The sequence below is a fragment of the Vanrija pseudolonga genome, chromosome 4 (genome assembly GCF_020906515.1).
Source record: "Vanrija pseudolonga chromosome 4, complete sequence".
Taxonomy (NCBI): Eukaryota; Fungi; Basidiomycota; class Tremellomycetes; order Trichosporonales; family Trichosporonaceae; genus Vanrija; species Vanrija pseudolonga.
Genome location: NC_085852.1, coordinates 1,085,083 through 1,106,695, shown reverse-complemented (window position 1 = coordinate 1,106,695; position 21,613 = coordinate 1,085,083). Strand labels below are relative to the sequence as shown.

The following is a 21,613-nucleotide window of genomic DNA, read 5'->3' as shown; positions in this document are numbered from 1 at the left end:
CCAGAGCAAAAAAAGCACAAAGTCTGTCGGGCCGAGGTGACGCCGCGACCACGAGTCATGCGGCGGCCCTGCCGCTGACAGTCACCGCACGCACGCCCGCCCAGGACCCCGCCGATTTGTTCCGACCTCGTGGCCCGACCGTTCCGTCCGCCGTCAACTCCGTACCGAGCTCGCGAGCTCACACGCCCGCCCGGTCCGACATGGAGCCCATACCCGCACACCGTGACACACAGACAATAGATACTGAAACACTCGGTTTGTCGGCGTCATACACCACAACCTCGCGTCGAGATCTTGACGAGGTGGTCAAGTGACTGCCTGTGCGTGGCTTCGGAAGCCATTTCTGTGGGGATCGGGGCGTGCACTCTGCTCCACTTCGCGAGGCGGTTCTTTGTCCGGATGCCAGCTTCGCTTGCTATTGATCGCTTGTGATCACTTGCCTGTTGAGTGACCATCATCATCATCGCGATGCTGGCCTGTTGTCGTCCCCGCCACCCTATCAATAGCCCGGCTATGGCTAGCTAGTGCGACTCTGAATCACCATGGTGCATGCATGGAGTGGAGCGCGTGCGTGGAATCCCGGGAAAGCCAACTCTTGCTGCAGACACTCCGCCGGCTATGTAACTTGGCTGCACCGGCCGTCTGTCCGTGTGTGGCCGCCGCTGCATTCACTTATCTCCTTCTTCTATCTATACCCCGACTTGTTTGTTGCTCGGCAACGAGCAGGGGCCAGACTTTGGGAGCCCCAGTCGAGAGTCAGTGGCAACACCTGAAGATGCACTGACACTCACGTCTGGGCTTGGCTGGCTCCATCCACTTCGAGGTACCACATTGCTTTCATTCTGCACAAATGACATTCCTCCATACACCGCATTATACGGAAAGAGTGCGTGTGAAGGGCGGTGCAAGTCGTACCTCTGGAATGGACAATGTGGCTGCAAAGTGTGCGCAACTTGCGACTACCTACAAGGAGGAGGGGAACAATACTAATGACTACTGATCAAGCACCAAGAAACTTGACTTCTAATACTATGCAGGTGCGCCATGATCCCCGACAGACAATGGGGATCTGGGCAGCGCTTTAAACATCCTAAAAGTCGCTGCGGCGACGCTTGCGTGCTGAGGGAGGGGTGCCCTCGTCGACGGTGCGCTTGGCAGGCTGACCGAACAACAGTCCGCGCCGGACCGGGGGGGCGTCGTCGCTGTCACTCGACGCCGCCACAAACTCGTCGTCGTCCTCGGACAGCATGCCGGCATCAACGTCCATCTCCATCGACTCCACACGCGGAAGACGACGCTTGCTGGAGGCGTCGTTGGTCGGCCAGAGGAGTCGTGGTGGTGGACATGGGTGCGTGTCAAACTCGGGATGTGACACATCCAGTTCCGCAGCTGGATACCGCGTGCTGGGGTGCACGAATGGGTTGGCAAACACCTTCTTAGCACCACGGCTGCGCAAGTCAGTAAAGGTTGCAGGCACAGGGCTGTGGGGCTCAACTCACAAGACGTAGGTGACGAGCGGGCGGTCTTCACGCGTTGGGTGGGGCTTGACAATCTCGCCGGGCTTGGCAATGAACGGGTTGTCGTCCAGGTCCATGAGCTCACGCTGTGGAGCACGGGCACGGGGTGGTGTGGAGTCCTCGCGCGCTGACATCAGAGGAGGGTTGATCACCGTCTTGGGCCTCGTTGGTGTAGTCATCGCTTGGGCATCATCGCTGTGGTGCGGGGGATTGGGCGACACCGACCGCTCCGCACTGGGGCGCAGCAGCTGGGGGATGTAGGTCGTTTCAGCACCCGGCGACAAGGGCGGAGCTGGCGAGAAAGAGATGAACGGGTTGCCCGAGGCCGAGACGCGGCGCTTCGAGTCGGCCACTTGGGGTGTGTCGATGAATGGGTTGTCTTCGAGCGCCGATCCAAGGGAAATCTTGTCCACCGGGCCGTGAGCAGCGCTGCGCACACCACCGCCCATTCCCACACCAACTCCAAGGCGTCCACCAAACTTGACGGTGCCGCCGGTTGATGGTCCAGCCGCCAGGCCCATCTGCTGGGCAAATAACAGTCCTGGGCGGCGGCCGTGAGCAACGCGGTCTGATGACGCGGTGGATGTTGATGATAAGAAGAACGTCGTGTGGCCACTTGGTGATGGCGGGGACATGGACACAGCGCTGTCAGAACCCGAGTCGTCACGAGACGCAACCTTGCGCGGAAGCGTTTGCGGAGTGGGTAACATTGTGCTCGCACCCTTTTGGCCGTGCCCGTGGTGGTGCTTGACCGAGCGACGCTCCGTCACCGGCGTTGGGAGGTGTCCCTGCTCGTGAGAACGCGGTGGTGTGGGGTGACTGTTTGTGTAAGTATACGCGCGCGCAAACGTTTGGCTCTACACGTGCACAACACTCACGCAGTCATCAAGTCGATACCGCGACCGCGGCGGCGACGCTCGACCGTGCGCGGAGCTTCGAGGGCAGCAGCAGCGTTGGGGAGCGGGGAGAGCATTTCCGTTGCGACGCGAGAGAGGACAATCGATAACGCGTTGGATGGATGGGTCGAGTAATGTGGACGCGTCGTTGGTGTCACGTCGTAGGCCTGGCCGGTTGCGCGTGGGAGTGGGATCGGCGTTTGAGCACTGTTCGCTTTGCTCTCGATTTTCCGTATGCACTGCTTATGCTGATTCGTGTATGCGCGTCGAGTGTCGAAGAGTCGAGAGTGGCGAGGCTCGAGGGCGCGCCGTTGTTGTCGAGAGACCGTGGTCGAGGGTGGATGGGTGTGTTCAAGAAACCAATGTTAACCAGGGGTGGATGATGAGAAGTCGAGGGAAGAGGGGGCGTGTCGTCGACATGACAAGAGGCGCGCAGACTACAATGGACTTCTCAGGGCACAAAAGTCAGTCGCACAAACGGGAGTATATTTTGTATGGGTGGCGACGCGTCTCCGCCTGTGCATTGTACTGAAAAGAGGCATCGGAGACATTGTCTATGCCACGTGGTTTTGATTCCGCTAGTGACCAAGATCTGTGTGGAGACCCGCTAGTCTTTGTTTTGACTGGAGAGAAGCTTCGAAATGGGTGGTGGTCGTGGTGCGTGGGCGACATCTAAGAAAAAACCTGCACACACGCCAGAGTGAACGAATCGCACGACGAGGGACCACCCCGTGCCGTTGCCGGTGACCTTGACCCCTGCGCCAAACGAGGCGCGCGCCAACGCCATGCCGTTTATACAGGCGCGCTCTCTCGTCTTTGCCCTGCAGTGCTGCAATCCGCCACGCATCAAGGACGCGCCACTAGGGTAGGTTGTTTGAGGGATGCGGCGCGATGCCGCGCGCGTGACCCGAGCCTTCCTCTCAAGTTGAGCGGGTGCCAATAGGAATGGCTGGACGCGACGAGGACCCTTAGTGCCCTGGACGCAACGGTCACTTTCTGAAACCGGCATGCCCCGCGCGCTACGCGTCCCTGACGTCGTCGCGTCGCACGGGACTGGCCCGTTGCCCTGGCTGGTAAAGCATAGCCAAAGCAAGGCAGCACTGCCAACAACAAACTGCCACTCGCTGCACTCCACCACCTGCGCCCCCCACCCTGCTTCAGCTTCCCCTGTCGGCGTCCTCGTGGTGGTTGCACTCACCGTCGCCGTTCCGCCTCTTGCATCAATAGGGTTGTGCCCACACATCACACACGCTAGACGAACTGTGCCTCTCGTCTGTTGCACATGAACAACGCAGGGTGAAGGAGACGACAGAGGAGGGCATGGCAACCCAAGAACAACAACGAGGGCAACGAGCTGGAAAAAGAAACCAGTGACAATAACCCCAGGGATCTGGGTCAAGCGCGACGCGCAGACGCGCGCTGCGGGCAGTAGCGGGGCGCGGTACCACAAGGCAAGGGGGTGGGAGGTGGGCGGGCGGCGACCCACGGGTATGGTGCCCAACCAGTGTACCGCCATCTCAGACATTGGTTGGGCACACACACACACACAGTCACACCACTGCCAGTCAGCAGCGGTACACACAGTGTTACCCCCTCGACGCCGCCACCACCGCCCCCGCCGCCGCGCCCCCAACCAGGACCACCAGGACCACCAGGACCACCCACCACCATGTTCCCCTGGTTGTCGTCCCTTGTGGCCCCCCTCACCCTCACAATGCACTTTGCACACGTCCCCCTCCCCAACCCTCTTTCTCCTCTTTCTCCATCCACGACACGTTATATCCTGTCCTTCTCTTCTTCCCTGTCTCCTCTCTCTCCTCTCTCTCTACTACACCTCAACCCCGTCCGTGACGGTTATTCATTCATTATCAGTTCACAAGTGCTGGCCACCTGCGAACGACTTACTCGACAACAGTCAACAACACTCCGACATCTCTCCTCGACGACAGTTTCTTGACCGACAACACACCGACGCCGACATCTCGCACGACTCGACCCTGTTGACACGACAATCAACTGTATCCAACAATGCGCGCCGCTCTCCTTCTTTCTCTCGTGGCGGCTTCCGCATCTGCCCTCTCCATCGGTTCGGTTGACCACTCGTTGCCACGAGGAGTCAGCGCCGGAAAGACGACCGAGAGGGATGTTGCTCCTCCCAACTTCGCTGCTCTTCACGCAGCAGCTCGTCGCTCTAACCTCGGCCACTCGGCTCCCATCGCCATGAGGAAAGTTCGCCGCCGCAAGCTCGGAAAGCGTTGCAAGGCTCAGGCCCCTGTCTCTGCCTCGACAACGACCACCGCTTCGACCCCTACGGCGGCTCCTACGCCCCCTTCCTCGCACCTCCTGGTGACTGGCCCTGGTAACGACAATGGTACTAGCAGCGACGGCCAGGCTTCCAGCGATCAATCTGACGACGGTGAGGCGTCGTCTTCGTCTTCGTCGTGGACTCCAGAGCCATCGGCCTCGTCGTCCTCTGTCAACATCGGATCCAACCTGAACGCCTCGCCCCACCACAACAGCAGTTCCTCGTCCCAGTCTGCTACCTTTGACTGGAACTCCGAGTCGAGCTCGTCGTCCGAGTCGTCTTCCGACTGGTCCGCTTCGGCTACCACCTCTTCATCTGCCCCTGCTTCTACCACAAGTTCGAGCAATGGCAAGGGTGGTAAGGGCGGTAAGGGAGGCAAGGGCGGTGACGGCGTCGTCGGCGGCGCTGGTGGCCAGGGCGGCGAAGGCGGCACTGGCTCCACTGGCGGTGACGGCGGTGATGGTGGTGACGGAGGCAACGGTACCCAGGCTGGTGGCCAGGGTGGCTCCGGCGGCTCCGGTGGCACTGGCACCGACGGCCCCGGTGGAAAGGGCGGCAACGGCGGCAACGGTGGTGAGGTCTTCCCCTTCGGACAAGGCATCGCCTCGTGGTCCACCGCTCAAGGCGCATCCAACACCTTGACCTGTGAGTAGAAAAGCACACCATTTGCCGTGCGCCTGCTAATCCCTACAGTTACCGAAGCTCTCGAGCCTCTTCAGTTCGGCCACCTTCCTCAGGTGACCAAGGCTCCTGACGGATCCAACTGCCACATCAACGTCTACCCCGCCAACCAGTACGGCAAGGGCTTCAACTTCTACACCGAGGGCGACAAGAGCGGTGTGTCCATCACCGGCGCCCACGAAGTCGTCTTCACCTACTCGGTCTGGTTTGACGCTGGCTTCGACTACGTCCTCGGCGGCAAGCTTCCCGGCCTTTACGGTGGCTCGTCGCTGGAGCAGGCCAAGACTTGCTCTGGCGGTCGCCAGGACAACCGTGACCAGTGCTTCTCGGCCCGTGTCATGTGGCGCCCTAACGGCGAGGGCGAGGTCTACAACTACTACCCTCCCTCTGCTCAGCAGGGCAACAACTACTGCAACACCCCGCCCAAGTCGGTTTGCAACCCCTCGTACGGTGACTCGATTGGCCGCGGCTCGTTTACCTTCTCCGCCGGCCAGTGGAACGTTGTCTCTCACCGTGTCAAGCTCAACGACGTCGGACAGTCCAACGGCGAGCAAGAAATTGTTCTCAACGGCCAGTCCAAGCTCAAGCTCACCGGCTTGCAGCAGCGCGTCAACGGCCAGGTTACCTTCTACGGTATCATGGCCGACACCTTCTTCGGAGGCTCGGGCAACCAGTACGCCCCTCCTACTGCCCAGACGGCCTACTTCAAGGACTACACTCTCACTGTCCTGAGCTAAGCCAACGACTACTCGCAACAACAACCCAAAAAACAACTCCCCGCACTTTGTGCACTCCCTGTGAATATCGCAAACCGTGATCGGCGCTGGTCGCTTGTCACACACGATTGTGACGGGCGCTGGCGTCCTTTACAAACCCCCCGTAGGCTCTCTCTGGTCTTGTCCCCCTGTTTGCCATACTCTGTCACACTATCACACCTCCCCCTCCGTAGTCCTATAGTTCCGCTCTGTTCAGACAAACAGCTGGCCTGTTATCTGAAGATGTGAATGCATAGCGGTGCAAATGGATTTGCGTCGTCCGTCTCTAACCCAAGTGTGATGATGTGTAAAGGGGCGCTCTATTTTTGTAGGTTGTTACTTGACGCGGTCAACAACCTTGACAGTCAGGCCGACAAGCGCGTCTCGAGCGGGGTTCTGAGGGAGCAGCTCGATGAGGCGGCGAGCTTCTCCAGCAAAGCTGCGCGCGAGCTCGGCCGTCCGCTCCATGCCGCGGCTGCGGTTGACGAGGTCAAGCGCAATCTCCGTGTCTCCCTGCTCGGAGAACTTGCGGGCGATGAGGGGGCCCAGAGATGGGTGCTCCTCCCAGGCAAACAGGGCGGGGGCAGTCGCGAGGCCGAGGCGCATGTCGGCACCGGAACCGGGCTTGCCGAGGTCAACGGATGATGAGTAGTCGAGCATGTCGTCGACGAGCTGTGGCGTTAGCTTCGCGCTTCACATGACAACGCACCTGGAAAGCAATGCCAAGGTTACGACCAAAACCGTAGGCCACGTCCTTGACCCATACTGTGTCGAGGCTCGAGTCGGAGCCACAGCCACCGAGGACGACAGCCGAGCGGGCACTCTTGGCCATCAGACTAGCCGTCTTAAGGTACGTCTTGCGCATGTACTCCTCAAAGCCGGCGGTGGTGGGCTCGGTCGCGGGCTTGGCAGTGGCGCGGAGCTGAATGACCTCGCCCTCGACAAGGTTGGCGACCGTCGTGGCCATGAGCTCGACGACCTCGTTGCTTCCGAGGCGCGAGAGGGCCACGGACGCACGGCCGAGAAGGAAGTCACCGGAGAGAATCGACAATTTGTTGCCAAACGACGCTGGTGCCGAGGGCTCACCACGACGCAGGCCCGAGGCATCAATCACATCGTCGTGCAGCAGCGACGCGACATGGATCATCTCGACAATGCTGGCCAGCCGGCGCTGGGTCGGCAGAATAGTCGGGCTGTCTGGTCCACCAGTAGCGAGAAGGTCGGCAAATGGAGAGGGAGTGATTGGTGGAGGAGGAGGAGGCCGCGATCCGGCAGGAGATATCCTGTAGGGCTGGGCAAAGACCATCTCGCCTCCAAGCTCGGGGCCCATCGACTCGGGGTTCCAGTCGTTGAGGACGCCTCCCGCGCTTGTCAGAGAGTCGTCGACTCCGCCTGTCCGCGTCAAGACCTGTTGCCTGGCCTTGGCCAGCGACTTCCTCCAGCCGTCCCCGGCGATGCCGTTCGTCGCCTGGCTGATAAGCAGCACGAGCAGCGGGCGGAGATGCTTGCCCTCAGCGTTGAAGTAGTACTTTGCGACCGAGTCGAGCGCGGGGTGGCTCGACCCAAGCATGTGGTACAGGCTGTGCTTGAGCTCGCCAATCTCTGCCGTGATCGCCGCGAGGGGGTCGTCGAGGTCTGCCCGCCGGCCGCCAGCCTTAGACGAGGATGCGACAGGCGGGGGGACGAGGACCGAGTGCGCCGACTCGGTGGCAGCAGCCCACGAGCTCGCCGACGCCGTGGGCGAGCTGGCGACAGCGGCCGCAGCGGCAGACGGGCGCGGCGCCGACGAGTGCGTCGCCCTGCTGCTGGCGGCAGCTGCGAGGCGGACAGAAGACGCCGCGTGCAGGCGGCACGCTGCTGCTCTCGATGCCCTTGAAAGCATGCTGCTGCGTGTGATGGGAGGGCGTCGTCCGAGGGGTTTGGAGCGAGGCTGATGAGAGCGCTCTGCTGGTCGGTTTGTCGACGTGAGATTGAGGTTGAAATAATCGTCGGAAACGAAAGAAAAGTCGTCGGGAATCGCTGAACATTGGCCGAATCGTCAGCCACACGGCGGGCAGTTGGTGGGTGGCCTGGGTGCAGCTGGGTGGGTGGGCCACGGAGCAGGGCGGAGCAGGACCAAGTACATAGAGAAGGAAGGAGAGACGCAGGCTCTGTTCCAGAGTGATAACAAAAATGACACGTAAGCCACACCGCGACCTCCACTTAAAAGTTCAGTTCAATATGACATCTACGCGCCGAAGCGGTGTGCATCTCAAACACAAACACACATTGCCCAGCAGCGGGAAGAGACAAGCACAATGGCCAAAGGTGAGAGCATGGACGAACTGAATGCCTGAGGTATTCTGACACGCGCAGCCAAGTCCCAACCAAAGCCTCAGCGCGAACCCACGCCCGACGTCTCCGCCTCCGAGTCGGACTACTCGTCCGACGACACGGTCGAGGATGAGGACGGCGACGAGCTCACGCCGGCCATGGACGCCGCTATCCTCCGCACACTGTCCAAGATTAGGAGGAAGGACGAGGGCGTGTACGGTACCGAGAACATCCTCCAGACCGAGCTCGCAGCTACGCAAGCGCAGGCAACGAAGCGCGGCTTGCCGGAGAAGACGGCGCAGCGCAAGGCCGAGAGCAAGGTGGGTGATGGCGCAAAGCAGAGCTGACCTGCCAGCCATTCCTGCTCAAGGACTTCCACCGTGACAACCTGCTTGCCGGAGTCCAGCACGACAGCGATGAGGAGGAGGGCGACTTCCCCCTGACCAACTACGAGGCGGAGCGCCGCGCGCGTGCCGAGGCCGTGTCGGCCTTCCAGGCGGTCGGCGAGTCTGACGACGACTCTGACGACGAGGGATTCCTTCAGAAGCGCGAGAAGGACGATGGCGAGGAGGATGACGAGGACGAGGCGTACCGCGGCTTCCTGCTCGAGATGGGCGGTGGCGAGTCGGAGGTGCGCCACGCCCTCGGTATGGCCGACCAGCCCTTCACGCACAACCGCGAGGACAGCGAGGATGAGGCCGAGGTGACGGAGAAGAAGTCAAAGAAGAAGGAGAAGGTCTCGGCGGAGGAGAAGGAGGCCAAGAAGGCGCAGCGAAGGGCAAAGAAGGCGCAGGCGGACGAGGACTTCCTCATGGAGTGAGTGTACACACGCAGGGAGGCATGTCTAACGCCCCACAGCTACATTCTCAACCGTGGATGGATCGACAAATCGGAGAAGCACGTCCCGACCTTCGACGAGATTGTGGGCCGCGCTCGTGGCGAGGATGAGGTCTCCGACGACGAGAGCGAAGCCGAGGAGGGCAAGAGCAAGCACCCTTGGGGTGTCTTGGACGAGGAAGAGGAGTTTGACGAGCGCGCCGACGCCTTCGAGACCGAGTACAACTTCCGCTTCGAGGAGCCCGGATCGTCGACCATTGTCACCCACCCTCGAAACATTGACACTCTGGTTCGCCGAGAGGACGACACGCGAAAGACCAAGCGACAGCAGAAGGAGGAGCGCAAGGCTGCTGAGAAGGCTGCTCGTGAGGAGGAGACGCGCCGTCTCAAGGGCGAGAAGCGCCGTGAGATGGAGAAGCTTGTCAAGAGCTTGAAACAGGAGATTGGAGAGGCCAATGTCGACTGGGAGGGTCTCGAGAAGATTATGGAGGGCGAGTGGGACGAGAGCGAGTGGGAGCGGGTCGTGGGCGCGATGCTGCAGGCCAAGGCCGAGGCGGTGAGTCTAAGCACAATGTACTTACATGCTGACAGTACAGGAGGACGACACACCAGAGGACGACGACGACAAGCCCGTATGGGACGACGACGACCTCGGAGACTACCCTGAAGACGGCGAGTTTGAAGGCGAGGGCGAGTGGGTCGAGCCGGAGGAGTGGAACGGCGACGAGCTCGGCGACGATGATGACGACGGACCGATCAACATGGACGCCGACTTTGAGGGCGAGCCGGCCGTGAGCAAGACCAAGGCCCGCCGCGACAAGAAGAAGGGCAAGAAGGGCAAGGGCAAGGAGGAGGAGGATGCCGCCGACGCCGAGGCCGTCGAGGGTCTCACGGTCGCCGAGAAGGCAGCAAAGGTCAAGGCGGCCATGACCGAATACCGCGAGCTGGACCACGAGGACGAGGTGGGCGGCATCAAGACGCGGTTCAAGTACACCAAGTCTGCGCCTGTCTCGTACGGCCTGACGCCAGCCGAGATTCTCATGGCCACCGACGAGGAGCTCAACGCGCTCATCAGCGTCAAGCACTATGCGCCGTACCGGCGCGGCGGCCTCGGCCTCCAGGGACGCGGGTTCGGCCGCCGCCTGCGTGATCTCAAGGACCGCGTCGGGTCGCGCAAGTGGGGCGACGACATGCCCGCCGAGTCGAAGAAGAAGGGCATGTTCGTGCCCGGCCGCGGGGCGAACACGATCGCGCTCGGCGTGCGCTCCGAGCCCAAGAAGCGCGCAGGGAAGAAGGAGCGCCAGCGCAAGGCTGCCGAGGCTGCCGACGCGGGCGGAGAGCAGGCCGAGACGGCGGGCTTGCTGGCCGCTGTGGCTGGCAAGCGTAAGCGCGAGGAGCAGGAGCCACCAGTAGAGTCTGCTGGAGCGGCGGCCGCAGCAGCAGACGGCGAGGGAAAGAAGAAGCGCCGCAAGAAGAAGAAGACTGCGGCGGAGGCGTAGGTGGTGGAGTCTGAGTCTGTATACTACGTAGTTGCATATGTTGCGCTTTGGCTGGCTTGTGTGGTTAGTCGCTCATGGTCAGTCGGCATTCGGCTACGTCCAACCCGTCGCGTTCAGCGCCCCACCTCACCCCACCGCCCGTGCAATGCTATACATTTGGTTTGGCCCAGCTCTAGCTTAGAGGACGACAATGGTGCTGGGCGTGTAGCGCTTGGTGTTATAGACCGACTGGCCGGCCTGGGGGAGGGGTCAGTATTGTTCTGGTTCTTGTTGCGCGCACGGCGGGCGAGGACAGCAAGAGCACAGCAGGGGCTGCGACAGGACGCTACTCGCTGCTGCTGCTGCCTCCTCTTCTGCCCTCGCGCTGCGCGCTACTCACCTCCCAGCCCGGCACATCGTTCATAATCTCCTTCTCGCGCGCCAGGGCGGCCAGTGACCTGCGGTGCGAGTCGCGGTCCTGCTCGGCGAGGATGGCGGGGACGAGGTAGATGCGCGACCAGGCCTTTTCGCGGGCGAGCTCGCTGCGGCGTGTCAGCGGTGTGTCGCGGGCTGCGTAGCAGGCCGCGGGTACGGCGGGGGCACGAGGCTTGCAATGTCGCTGTCGTCGTCGTTGCCAGCTCGCGATCCCACAACGCCATGGCACCGCTCCGTCGCGCGCGCGCGCGCGCTCGACGCTCGCACTCACCGCTTCTCGAGGTTGGCCTCGCCGAGGCGCCAGAAACCAAGCGCGCAGATGAGCGCACAGCCGCCGAACAGCGCGATGCCGCCCGGGCCACGGACGGGCAGGTTACGCTTGTACTTGAGCGTCTCGTACCCGCCGGGTGGGGGCATGTCCCTGGGACGGAGTCAGCGAGCGTACGAGCGCACGAGCGCCGAAGGCGCGAGTGGGCGAGGGAGTGAGCTGCGTCGGGACTAGTCGAGGTCGAGGTCGAGCTGGTCCCGACGCAGCTCGCTCCGCCGCGCGCATACGCACTGCCGGAAACCGTGGAAGCCAGACATGTTGCTGTGGGCGTTAGTCGGTGCCTTGGATCACGTTCGGCCGGCTCACGTCGATGAGTGGTGTGCTGTGTGCGTGCAACGAGCAAGCAAGCAGTGATGACCTCGATGTCCTGCCGTTGTCGGAGCTCACAGCGAATGGTCGAGGGTGAGTCCGTCAGCCAGCCGGAGTCTGCAGGCGGGTGAATATCCAAGGCGGGTTTTTAGGATTTTATCCAGCCAGCTGGTCGCGGAGGCAAAAGACTATACAACCCACAAAAGACTGGGCTTCTCCGGGAATCGAACCCGGGTCTACCGCACTTGCGGGGGATCTGTTCAACCCGAAGCGGCAATTCTGCCACTAAACCAAGAAGCCCTGGCGAATCAGACGGCGCGACTGGGTCCGGGCGGGCCGAACTCAGCGAATCGAACAGACATCCTTGCTTTGACACTTGGAAACCGAAACGACTCGACCATCAGAAGTTACTGACGTCACGGTGCGATGCGTGCATGTGAGCGGTGGGATGTGGGATGGCTGTGGACGAACAGTGTCTGGAAGTCGTGTCGATGTTGTTGCCCGAGACATGGGCGGCGCCTTGTGCTGCTTCCCTTCCCTGCGACCTGCTCGCTCCCAACTGCCACACCCACCACCCGCACATACCCATACAGCAGATACACTACGGCAACAGCTACAACGTGCCATATTCCTACGCTGCCAGCTCCCCCTCTCCTCCACGCGCCGCCGAGCCGCCAAACGAGTGCCACTGAGGGTTGAACTGGACGTCTGAGCCGGCGTCAGCACCCCCTCACCATACCACACTCACCAAGAGGACGACCGCCGTAGAGATAACCCATGAATCTGTCCCCCGCTTGCTGCGCTTCGGCCGTCTCAGTAAACTGCACAATGCCCTCGCCCTTGCTCTGCTCGCCCTCGAACAGGATCTCGGCGAGGGCAACGTTGCCGACAGTTTCAAACAGCTCGACGAGGTCCTCGTTGGATGTTGACCAGGGGAGCTGGGGAGTGAGCAAGCCAATCCGTCACATCCTCCGCGCCACTTACATTCCGTACGAGAATCTGCTCGTTGGGCTCCGCCGACAAGGGTTTCAACCCGGACGTCGCGGCTGGCGCAGCGGCCGGGGCAGTAGGAGCAGCCGAGGCACCAAAGTTGTTGCCGTAGCCACCACCACCACCAAAGCCGTTGCCGTTCCCGGCGCCGTACCCCACGGGCGCAGCGTTGGCGCCGGCCGCGAAGCCACCACCGCCAAAGCCGCCCCGTCCGAAGCCGCCACGCGCGCCAAACGCACCCCCGCGCACCGGGAACGCGGCGCCACGGAAGCCACCTCGCCCGCGGAACGGCATGTTGGCGAAACGGTCCTCGCGGACTTCGAGGATGCTGCCGTACCAGTCAAACCCGTTGAACAACTCTGCGCTTGTTAGGGAGGTCGCTACGCAGCAGCACTCACGGATAGCTTGGCGCGCTGCCTCGGGGTCGGCGAACACGACCGTCCCATTGCCCTTTGGCCGTCCGTCGGGGCTCACACCAACATCTGCGCGGATGACCTCGCCCGCCTGACGCATCAGGTCCTTGAGGTCCTGCCACGAGGCTTGTAATGGGAGCTGGAGGTCAGCCATGATCTTCAGAGGCACTCACGTTGCCGACAAAGAGATTGCGCGTGCCAACGGCCGGCGTCTGGCCGCCGAGGAAGGAACGCGCCTCGCCTCTCGCCATACCCATCTTGCCTGGGATCGGGGGTGCGCCGAAGCGCGCAGTCTCCTCGCGGTCCTGGTGGATCAGCCAACAGTCGACGTCCCTCACCCACCTCGCGGATGAAGACTGATCGGCCCATGAACTGCTTATCGGCGAGCTCGGCCTTGGCATTACGCGCCTGGTCGGTCGTCTCAAACTCGACAATGCTGCAAGTCAGTCCTCCGCCCATCACCCTCGCACTCACCCGCAGCCTTTTGAGGCGCCTGCTGGGGTCACAAGGACCTCTGAGAAGATCACGTTCCCTCCGGCTGTTTGTCAGTGTCCCCGCCCTCCGTCTGTAGTAGTCCACCGCGCACAGCCTCGAACCCAACGCCCCTCGAACCCGACGCCATGCAACATCACTGGGTGGGTACTGACGGCTACCAGCCTCCTGCAGAGCCAGTCTTCCCGCGTGCGTGTTCTGCCCCAGCTGCCCACTGCCCACCATCCAAGCCCAGCCAGCCCATCCCAGCTCCCCCTTCCCCCGTGTCCTCCACGCACCTCCAATCATGAAATCCGCCAGGTCGCGATACGTGCAGTCGTAGCTGAGGTTGCCGACGTAGAGTCTGTTCTCGCGCTTGCTGACGCGCGCGTGCGCCTCGGCTTCCTCATGCGACGCGTTCATCGGCCCTCCGGCGCTGTCGGCGCGGTGGAACCCCGTGCCGGGGTGGCTGCGGCGGTCGACGCGGGTCGGGCTCATCCCTCGGCGGTCGCGGTCGCGATCACGGTCACGGTCTCGGTCGGGGCGGTACGAGCGGTCGGAGCGGTCCAGCGGGCGGTCACGGTCACGCTCGCGGTCGCGGTCACTGGTCGAGTATCTGCGCGGTCGGGGGGAACGCGACCTGGATCGAGAGCGAGAGCGGCGCTGTGGTGGTGAGGAAAGAAAGCCCCAGAGTCAGCTTATGAACCCCGCCAGACGCGACCGCTGAGGTCCTCGACCTCGCCTCTCGCCAGACCTACGCGGTGCCGCTCCTCGTCCCTGCTCCTGTCATCGTCGCGCTGGTGGCGCGCGCCGCGCTCGTCGTCGTGCCGGTCGTCGCGTCTCCGCTCGCGCTCGCGGCTCAGGCTTCTGTCGCGCGACCGCCTCGAGCCACGGTCGCTCTCACGATCGTCGTCGCGGTCGCGGTCTCGCCGCCGCTCTACCGCGCGTGTTAGCTCGCGCGTGCTTTCTCACGCGCCATCCATGCTCACCATCGCGGTACCTGTCGTCGTCCATGCCTGTGATGTCGGATGGATGATGCTGGTCGGCCGATGCGTCGATTGTGTGAGGAAGGGACAATGATGCTGACCACCTTGGCTTGGCTAGTGACCACCACCAGCAATCACGTCACAACAGCATGCCCTCACTCCCTGCCCACCCACCGCCACCCAAGCAAGCCAAAGGAACACGGCCAAGCCTCACCCTCACCACACCCTGGCAGTGCCCCGGCGGATGCAATTTCACCGAGTGTGGCACGCACCCAAAGACAACTTCAAACCCATGCATGTGTTGCGCGGCTGGCGCGCGTCGTCGTTAACTACAGGGTACTAGGACCTCCAATGGTCAAGTATCGTCGTTACTCTCTCCTCTACTAGCATTTGTATTTCACAAAACAACCCCCACCCTAGTGGTGGTGCTGCTTGGCCTGGTGTCGCTTGAGGGCGTCCTGGCGTGTAAAGAACTCGCCACAGGTCTTGCAACGGATCCGTGGCTTGTCTCGAATGGTTTTCCACAAGAGCGCCTTGTCATCTGCGAGCTTGCCTTCGGCTACCAAGTCACCTTCGCGACGCGCGTGACGGGCCATGTGTCGGGGAATGTCATACTTGCGCGTGAAGATGTCGGGGCATCGCTGGTAGGGTGGGAGCGGATTGACGTACTCGCACTGAACGCCCGCTCCCAGGGCCCCCGCCTTGCCACTGCTCTCGCTGAGGCGGCGAGCAGCGGACTTGGCGGATCCAGGGGTAGGAGATGATTTGCGGCCCTTCTTCTTGTCCGCCGGAGGAGTGTTGGACGCAGACGCGGACGGCGGAGCGGCGGGCACAGGGATCGCCCGTACTCGCATCTTGGCAGGCTTGGAGATCTTCTTGACTCCAGGCTTACGGCCCTTGCCAGCATAGTCGCTGTCCTCGCCGCTTCCGTCCTCGTAACTCGAGTTGCCTTCCGACTCGGCACCGTTATCGGTGGGACTCGTGACTTGCCGTAAACGAGCGTCGGGCTGCTCGAGCTGTAGTTCGCTTCGTCGTCTCTTCTTCGGTGGCTCGGCGGGTGCATCTCCTCGGCCTTGTCCGTCGCTCGGTGTGCTCTCGTAGCCGGGTGAGTCGCGTCCACCGGATCCGGCGCGTACATCTGTCAAGCGGCTTGTGCCAGTCGGGATGCCACTCTCGCGCCACTGAGCAACAGCCTCAGCTCCGTTGCGACGCTTCGCAGAGGTACTGTATCGGTTGCGGTCGTGGTGGGCCGCGGCGACGGACAAGAGGTCGAGGCCACTAGCAGATGAGGACGAAGGGCTGCCCTCGCGGCCAACACCACCGACGGTCTGGTCGTCGTCGTCATTGTCGCCAGGGGCATCTCCTGGAACTCCGGACGGCAAGGCACTGTGCTGAGGACCGCTAGGCAATGACAGTCCCTGAGGCTGGGACTGGGGCCCGTTCGGCAATGACTGGCCGTTTCTTCGTGGCGAAGCTACACGTCGGGTGGATGCCGGAGGGGGCATGTTGGGGTTGGCATCTCGGCGGTCAAAGTACGAGTTGAATGGCGAGTAGGATGGGGATGGTGCCGAAACCTGCTTGACCCACTGCACGGATGCCAAGTGTTCCGACTCCTCCGAGGATGTCGACGAGCCAGAGGACACAAACGACCGTCCAGTGGCGAGGTCTCGGTCTTCTCCGCTCGTGTGTCGGTGAACGAACGCGGCCATGGATCGCGGCAGCTCGTATGTGTGGCCGGAAGGCGCACCCATCATGCCCAGGCTGCGTGCCTGGACAACGCCGGGTGTCCCGTTGATCGACCGGACCGCCTCGTCAGTCAAGGCGAGCTGCTTTGCGATGGCGGCGTCGTCCATTGCAAGCTGCGCAATCTCACCGTTGTCCGTCTGCGCAGGAGGGTAATTGGGGAACCCGTCCTGGTTGTACATGGACCCTAACGTGGTCATGCCCGAGAGGGACAATGACGACTCGGTGGACGTGGAGCGAGCCTTAGTCCATCGCGAACGTGGTGGCGCGGTACCATTGGTACCGTTAGCTGCTTCTGTCGACATTGGTTCTGTAGAGAGGGTGGAGGATTGCCAGAAGGAACTGCTCGAGCTCGCGGGCCCGGTCGGCGAGTCACCCGTGCCAGCCGAGTTGGGTGCGCTGTTGCCGCCGCCGCCGCCGCCAGTGATGGGAGCGGGCAAGGCAGCAACAGCCGCCTTGGTAGCAGCGGCACGAGGTGTTGTCCCGTTTGTCGCTGTCGGCTCGTCGTCGCTCGACATGCTCGGGGACGGGGACACGAGTCGCCGCGATCGGAGCAGGGGTTGGACCTTGGCTTGGGGAGAGAGCAACAGCGGGCAGATCGTCTCCCAGCCGTCAAACTCCTGGTCGAACCAGACTGTTGGGACTAGGTAAGCGAATGAAGGCGGGCTGGATGCAAACACCATCTTGAGGGTGGCTCGCGATTGATACTTGCCTCGTGTAGATGATGGAGTGTGGGGTTAAAAGAGGTGGATGGGCGCGACCCAAGGTGAGATGTGATGGCCTTGCCTTCTGTGTGGGCCCGCCACAAGTGTTGTGGGGTGTGGGGTAGGGAAGGAAGGCTTGTTGGGTATTTTCCACGTGTGCGAGACGCGCGGGCGACCTGTGCGAATGTGTTGGTCGTGATGGAGTAGGGGATTTGATTGATTGAGAGTGGGTTGGAGAGTGACAAAGCAAAAGACAAAGTTGAGATGCGAGATGGCAGTTCTTTGTGCTGCCGGCCTTGCGTGGGTGCAGCCGCGGACAGTGTGCCAGCCAGGCCATCTCGCCCTTTGGCACACCAGTTGACTGCCCCCACTAGGTGGCAAAAACGCCCATTGGGTGGTTTGGGTGGCAAAATTCGGGAATTCTAGACGCCACCCCCACTTAAGTGCTCTGACTTTTTGCCACCCAACTATCGGCTGGCAAGCAAGCAATGACGCAGGTGCCGGCCGTGTAAGTACTGCTTGCTACCACTGTCGAGTCACCCACCCATCCCTCCTTCCTTCCTTCCTTGCACAGCTTGCAACAAGACAAAAAGCAAACTGCCTACATTACCCCCAACAACGACGCCACCATCTAGCCCAGTCACCCACTGGCAGTGCGACATTGGCAGCCACACCCCGTGGGGCACGTGTTGGTGAACACGCCAGGCAGCCCATCAATGGTGGCGTCGCTCTCATGGCCGTGGGACAGGTCGGACGACTTGCGCGTCAGGCCCGACTCCTGAGAAGCACTCTGGATGAGAAGAGAATGTCTCGGCAGTGGTGGCGTCGTTGACCTCGCACGGCCTGTGTGCTGTGGTGTCGTCTCGGTCTCCACTGCGCACTCGTCAGCAGGCCAGTAGACTCGGTAGATACTCACGGTAGTACTTGCGCATACACATCTACCAACGTCAGCAACGCCACAACTCACACACTCACTGTATGCCCTCCGTGGTGACATTTGTTACATGCCATCCAGAGTCCTTTCACAGACTCGTGGCTGACGACATTAGCAATGCCCACTCTGGGTGGCGACAAGACTCACCAAACCGAGCACTTTTGTGCGCCCCGTCGACAGCGTGTGCACCACCAGAACCGCTTCTTGTCGCCCGTGTCCTCGAGTGACCCTGTTGACTTGCCACATTTGGCACAGTACAGGATGTGGGTGATGCCCTCCTGAGCAGCAATCGTTTGTTCTTCGAGGATACCCGCAAAGCGGCGAATGTATGCGGCAGGGACTGCCAGTCTGTGCCTTTCGAGGAGTTCTGGGTGTAAGCCGCTGTCGGCTATCAGCCTACTCACCGAGGTACGCCTCTAGTACACGCTGCGCCTGTTTCTGTGGGAAATCGACAACGATCGACCCGACAACGAACACGGTGGTAGCCAGCTGTGCCTCGCCCTACAACGTTAGCACGATCTGGAACAGCTGGCCAACTCACATCCTCCACGTAAGAACGCCACCAGTCAAGCAGAGCCGTGCAGCGCTTCTCCCGATACAACTCCCACTCGGTAGACGGGAAAGATCCTTGAGCCAGGCGCGTGATCGTTCCCGGCTGGATGCGATCTTTGGTGACAGCGACGACGGATGGGCGGGCACTGTTAACCACAGATACTGCGGCGCTTGAAAGCCGCACGGGAACCACACGATCGGGTACTCGATCCTTCTCCGACGGTGATGGAGGACGAGTACTCTGCGGCGTCGACTTTGACGTCAACCGGCCACCCCCACTCGTCGACGCCCGGTTGTTCATGGTTGACTCGAGGGCGGCTGCAATGCCATAGGGATCGGGGTAGTCCATCTCCCCGCCATTTGGCGTGTCCGACTCGCTCGGTGTCTCGATTGTTAACCTCTTTGTCATTGATCGCGAAAGGAGGCTCGGGTAGGATGCCCCCAAGGTCGGTACTGCGGTGGCTGACGACTCGCTACGGCCACCAAGGATCGGCCTGACCGGAGGCGGCTGCGACTTGCCCACTACTGTTGGTGGGACGAACGCCTTGAAACGGGATTTCTTCGGGGTATGTGGTCCGGAAGACATTGACGAGGACGAACTGCTTTCTGTGTCGGAACCCTTATCCGAGGCCACAATACCTTCGCCCTCCTCGAGTGAGATGCCCGCATAGTCTGAAGCACGCCTGCTGTCCATTCGTCGTGGGGAGGGAGGGTTGACTACTGGAACGGGGACCGGAGCCGTCGTCGTCTGAGAGAACACAGCCTCGTTGAAGATACCTTCTGGAGCCGATGAAAACTCCTCAATGAGGCCTTGTAGAAAGTCCCAGAGGCGGGCCTCGTCCTCCTTGCCACAGATTTTGGCAACCTCTCTGTTCCACTTGCACGCTGCCTCCGGCTCGCCTTCCAAGCGGTATTGATCGGCCAGGTATTGGAACTCTCTATCCCGGCCGTCGTCCAGTGGGATGGTACCTGACGCCTGGAGTGGTTCATATGGCGGGTCTGCGACCCCCTTACGGTGCTGGGGACGGCCCACTTGCCAGTGGCCCGAGAACTCTGGCCGCCTGAGGTGTCAACAACGCCGCCGGCCATGAACTTACACATCGTCAAACGGTACTTCACCGAGCTTGAAACGGTCAATCGCGTACGCCAGCTCGTTCTTCACACTCCAAGCGACGACCTGGCGGGGGATTGTCTCCAGCGGGATCGTCCTTGGCGACACGCGGCTCTCCAGGTCGATCTGCACGAGACCACCATTCTGGTAGCATGCGACGATCGAGTTGTCGTCGTCCCAGATTGCAGCGACGGCGTTCCCGTCGTACCCTGGAAGCGCATACTTTGCGACGTAGTGTCGGCGAACATCCCAGACCTCCAGTGACGAGTCAATGTCGTCAGATAGGGGGATGGACATGGGTGTTGGTGTTGTTGAGATGCTCGGAGACTCGGCCGACGCCGATGCTAGAGGTTGGTTGAAAGGCACCACTACAAGCTCGGTAGGGTGCTGAGGTCGCCAGTCGACGCATCGGATCTGGTACGCTGTATGCAGGGCATGTGTTGGGGTGGCTCCCTTCTCCCACGAGTGCGACATGTCCCATATCTGACGGGTTAGAACACGGATGATTCTGCTAAAACTCACCTGGACCGTCCTGTCACCACCCGCACTCGCTAGCCACCCTTGACCCGTTGGCACATGGCCCTCCCCGTTCGTCTTCCACTTCAAGTCGAACACGGGCTTGGAGCCGTGCGCTCCCCAGATCTTACCCACAGCCTTGTTAGGCACGCGGTAGTCGTAGCGGAAGAGTCCGCCTGCCTCGGTGCCGGCGACGAAGAGGTGCGGGTCGTCAGGGCAGAATGTCAAGGCGCTGATCGGCGCATTATGCTTGTAGTACTTTCTATTTGTCGGCTCGTTGTCGCGCAGATCCCAGAGCCGCGCCTGTCCCTCTGTCCCGCCCGTGAGCACGAGGTGCGAGTACTGCTGCGACTTGCAGAACGTAATTGCGTTCATGGGGCGAGGGTGTCCACCCAGAACCTCGCGGTCTGGCGTCAGCCCGCATCAAACACACATACACCTACCAAGCTTGCCGCGATTGATATCAAAGACCATGAAGTTGCCGCTAGGTGTTGCCGTTACGACCTTGGTCTCGAACGCTGGCGCATCAGCGACGACCACAACCACACCACTCACCTCCCACACCCCAGTCCACATCGTTGACACCCTTTCCAATAGCCCATGACCCCTTCCAGAGATTAACAATCTCGCTGATGGTCGATCCGCCGGGGCCGCGGGCGAACGGGGATCCTGCTTGGCGGATGGTCGAAGGCTTTGGTTCCTCAGCAATATCACTCTTTGGCCCAGTTTGTGGATCAGTAATCTCGAGAACGCGGAGGTCTGCCGTCAGCGTCACCCAACCACTCCTACTCACATTGTCCGCCTCCAACGACGTAGCGCATCCCTGGGCCGCGCGCCAAGCTCGTCAGCCGGCCACTCGCGGCGACACTGGGTGGTCTCCGGCCCTTGGACTTGGGCTGTGACGCGGCCACCTGCATGAGGTTGATGCGGAGGCTGCGGTCCGGTCCACGGCGGATCCGGTTGGTCGGCGTCGACGCGCCGCTTCTGGCGCCGGGCGAGTCGTCTCGCCGCAGCGCAGATGCACGGTCGTCGCCTGGTAACGGCGATGGGGGTACATAGCGTGTCGTCCGCGGGTCGTCGTACAGCGATCTTGTTGACAGCGGCGTCGGGAGCTGCGGCGACGGCTCGACGGGGGACACGGCGCGCGCCGACTCGATGGGCGTGACGTTTGTTGTCGGCCCGTCCGACGCTGGCAGCGAGCTGAGGGGCGTAAGTGGCGCCACTTTGCATGCAGCAGGGGTAGCTCACGGGTATAAGACCGTGGCGAAGCGGTTCATGGGTGTCGCTTGCCTTGGTCAATGGTCAGTCGAGATGGGTGAGCAAGAGTCCAACGTCATTG

The 21,613-nt window shown here is 61.7% G+C and overlaps 7 protein-coding genes and 1 non-coding gene across 10 annotated transcripts; 2 read left to right on the top strand and 6 right to left on the bottom strand.

The window, feature by feature from the left end:
* Nucleotides 1-734: 734 nt before the first annotated feature.
* Nucleotides 735-2,821, bottom strand: LOC62_04G005681 (uncharacterized protein). Its single transcript, XM_062772229.1, has 3 exons — nt 2,396-2,821; nt 1,500-2,336; nt 735-1,448 (listed from the first exon to the last, which is right to left on the bottom strand). Exons 1-3 carry the CDS (start codon nt 2,488-2,490, stop codon nt 1,091-1,093), a joined length of 1,290 nt encoding a protein of 429 aa, XP_062628213.1. The 5' UTR covers nt 2,491-2,821; the 3' UTR covers nt 735-1,090.
* Nucleotides 2,822-4,146: 1,325 nt separating this feature from the next.
* On the top strand, nt 4,147-6,424 carry LOC62_04G005680 (uncharacterized protein). The gene is made up of 2 exons (XM_062772228.1): nt 4,147-5,363; nt 5,412-6,424. Exons 1-2 carry the CDS (start codon nt 4,442-4,444, stop codon nt 6,134-6,136), a joined length of 1,647 nt encoding a protein of 548 aa, XP_062628212.1. The 5' UTR covers nt 4,147-4,441; the 3' UTR covers nt 6,137-6,424.
* Nucleotides 6,405-8,136, bottom strand: COQ1 (putative hexaprenyl pyrophosphate synthase, mitochondrial). Its single transcript, XM_062772227.1, has 2 exons — nt 6,864-8,136; nt 6,405-6,826 (listed from the first exon to the last, which is right to left on the bottom strand). The coding sequence occupies exons 1-2, from the start codon at nt 8,034-8,036 to the stop codon at nt 6,491-6,493; spliced, it is 1,509 nt and encodes a 502-aa protein (XP_062628211.1). The 5' UTR covers nt 8,037-8,136; the 3' UTR covers nt 6,405-6,490.
* Nucleotides 8,137-8,400: 264 nt separating this feature from the next.
* kri1 lies at nt 8,401-10,819 on the top strand. Its single transcript, XM_062772226.1, has 5 exons — nt 8,401-8,461; nt 8,510-8,787; nt 8,823-9,283; nt 9,326-9,860; nt 9,901-10,819. Exons 1-5 carry the CDS (start codon nt 8,452-8,454, stop codon nt 10,801-10,803), a joined length of 2,187 nt encoding a protein of 728 aa, XP_062628210.1. The 5' UTR covers nt 8,401-8,451; the 3' UTR covers nt 10,804-10,819.
* Nucleotides 10,820-10,938: 119 nt separating this feature from the next.
* SPAC328.05_1 lies at nt 10,939-14,742 on the bottom strand (the record flags this gene model as incomplete). 2 transcript variants are annotated; one of them, XM_062772224.1, is made up of 14 exons in its annotated part: nt 10,939-11,040; nt 11,183-11,324; nt 11,489-11,638; nt 11,777-11,806; nt 12,141-12,154; nt 12,270-12,562; nt 12,603-12,792; nt 12,839-13,203; nt 13,243-13,396; nt 13,431-13,562; nt 13,600-13,693; nt 13,732-13,795; nt 14,028-14,391; nt 14,487-14,673. In XM_062772224.1, 6 exons carry the CDS (start codon nt 12,441-12,443, stop codon nt 10,981-10,983), a joined length of 570 nt encoding a protein of 189 aa, XP_062628209.1. In that variant the 3' UTR covers nt 10,939-10,980. The 2 variants fall into 2 exon arrangements, with proteins under 2 accessions (XP_062628209.1, XP_062628208.1); XM_062772225.1 differs by lacking the exons at nt 10,939-11,040; nt 11,183-11,324; nt 11,489-11,638; nt 11,777-11,806; nt 12,141-12,154 and adding an exon at nt 14,718-14,742 and having other exon boundaries at nt 14,487-14,665.
* On the bottom strand, nt 12,063-12,154 carry LOC62_04G005677. Its single transcript has 2 exons — nt 12,119-12,154; nt 12,063-12,098 (listed from the first exon to the last, which is right to left on the bottom strand). It is a non-coding gene; the product is annotated as a tRNA-Pro (tRNA).
* Nucleotides 14,743-15,130: 388 nt separating the features above from the next.
* Nucleotides 15,131-17,140, bottom strand: LOC62_04G005675 (uncharacterized protein; the record flags this gene model as incomplete). Its single annotated transcript, XM_062772223.1, has 1 exon — nt 15,131-17,140. The coding sequence occupies one exon, from the start codon at nt 17,138-17,140 to the stop codon at nt 15,131-15,133; it is 2,010 nt and encodes a 669-aa protein (XP_062628207.1).
* Nucleotides 17,141-17,628: 488 nt separating this feature from the next.
* Nucleotides 17,629-21,579, bottom strand: SPAC4F8.11_1 (putative WD repeat-containing protein; the record flags this gene model as incomplete). 2 transcript variants are annotated; one of them, XM_062772221.1, is made up of 13 exons in its annotated part: nt 21,523-21,579; nt 21,068-21,474; nt 20,830-21,033; nt 20,718-20,792; nt 20,281-20,681; nt 19,745-20,241; nt 18,637-19,708; nt 18,500-18,596; nt 18,243-18,462; nt 18,137-18,197; nt 18,078-18,099; nt 17,836-18,034; nt 17,629-17,635 (listed from the first exon to the last, which is right to left on the bottom strand). In XM_062772221.1, exons 1-13 carry the CDS (start codon nt 21,549-21,551, stop codon nt 17,629-17,631), a joined length of 3,291 nt encoding a protein of 1,096 aa, XP_062628205.1. In that variant the 5' UTR covers nt 21,552-21,579. The 2 variants fall into 2 exon arrangements, with proteins under 2 accessions (XP_062628205.1, XP_062628206.1); XM_062772222.1 differs by lacking the exons at nt 17,629-17,635; nt 17,836-18,034; nt 18,078-18,099; nt 18,137-18,197; nt 18,243-18,462 and having other exon boundaries at nt 18,492-18,596.
* Nucleotides 21,580-21,613: the final 34 nt, after the last annotated feature.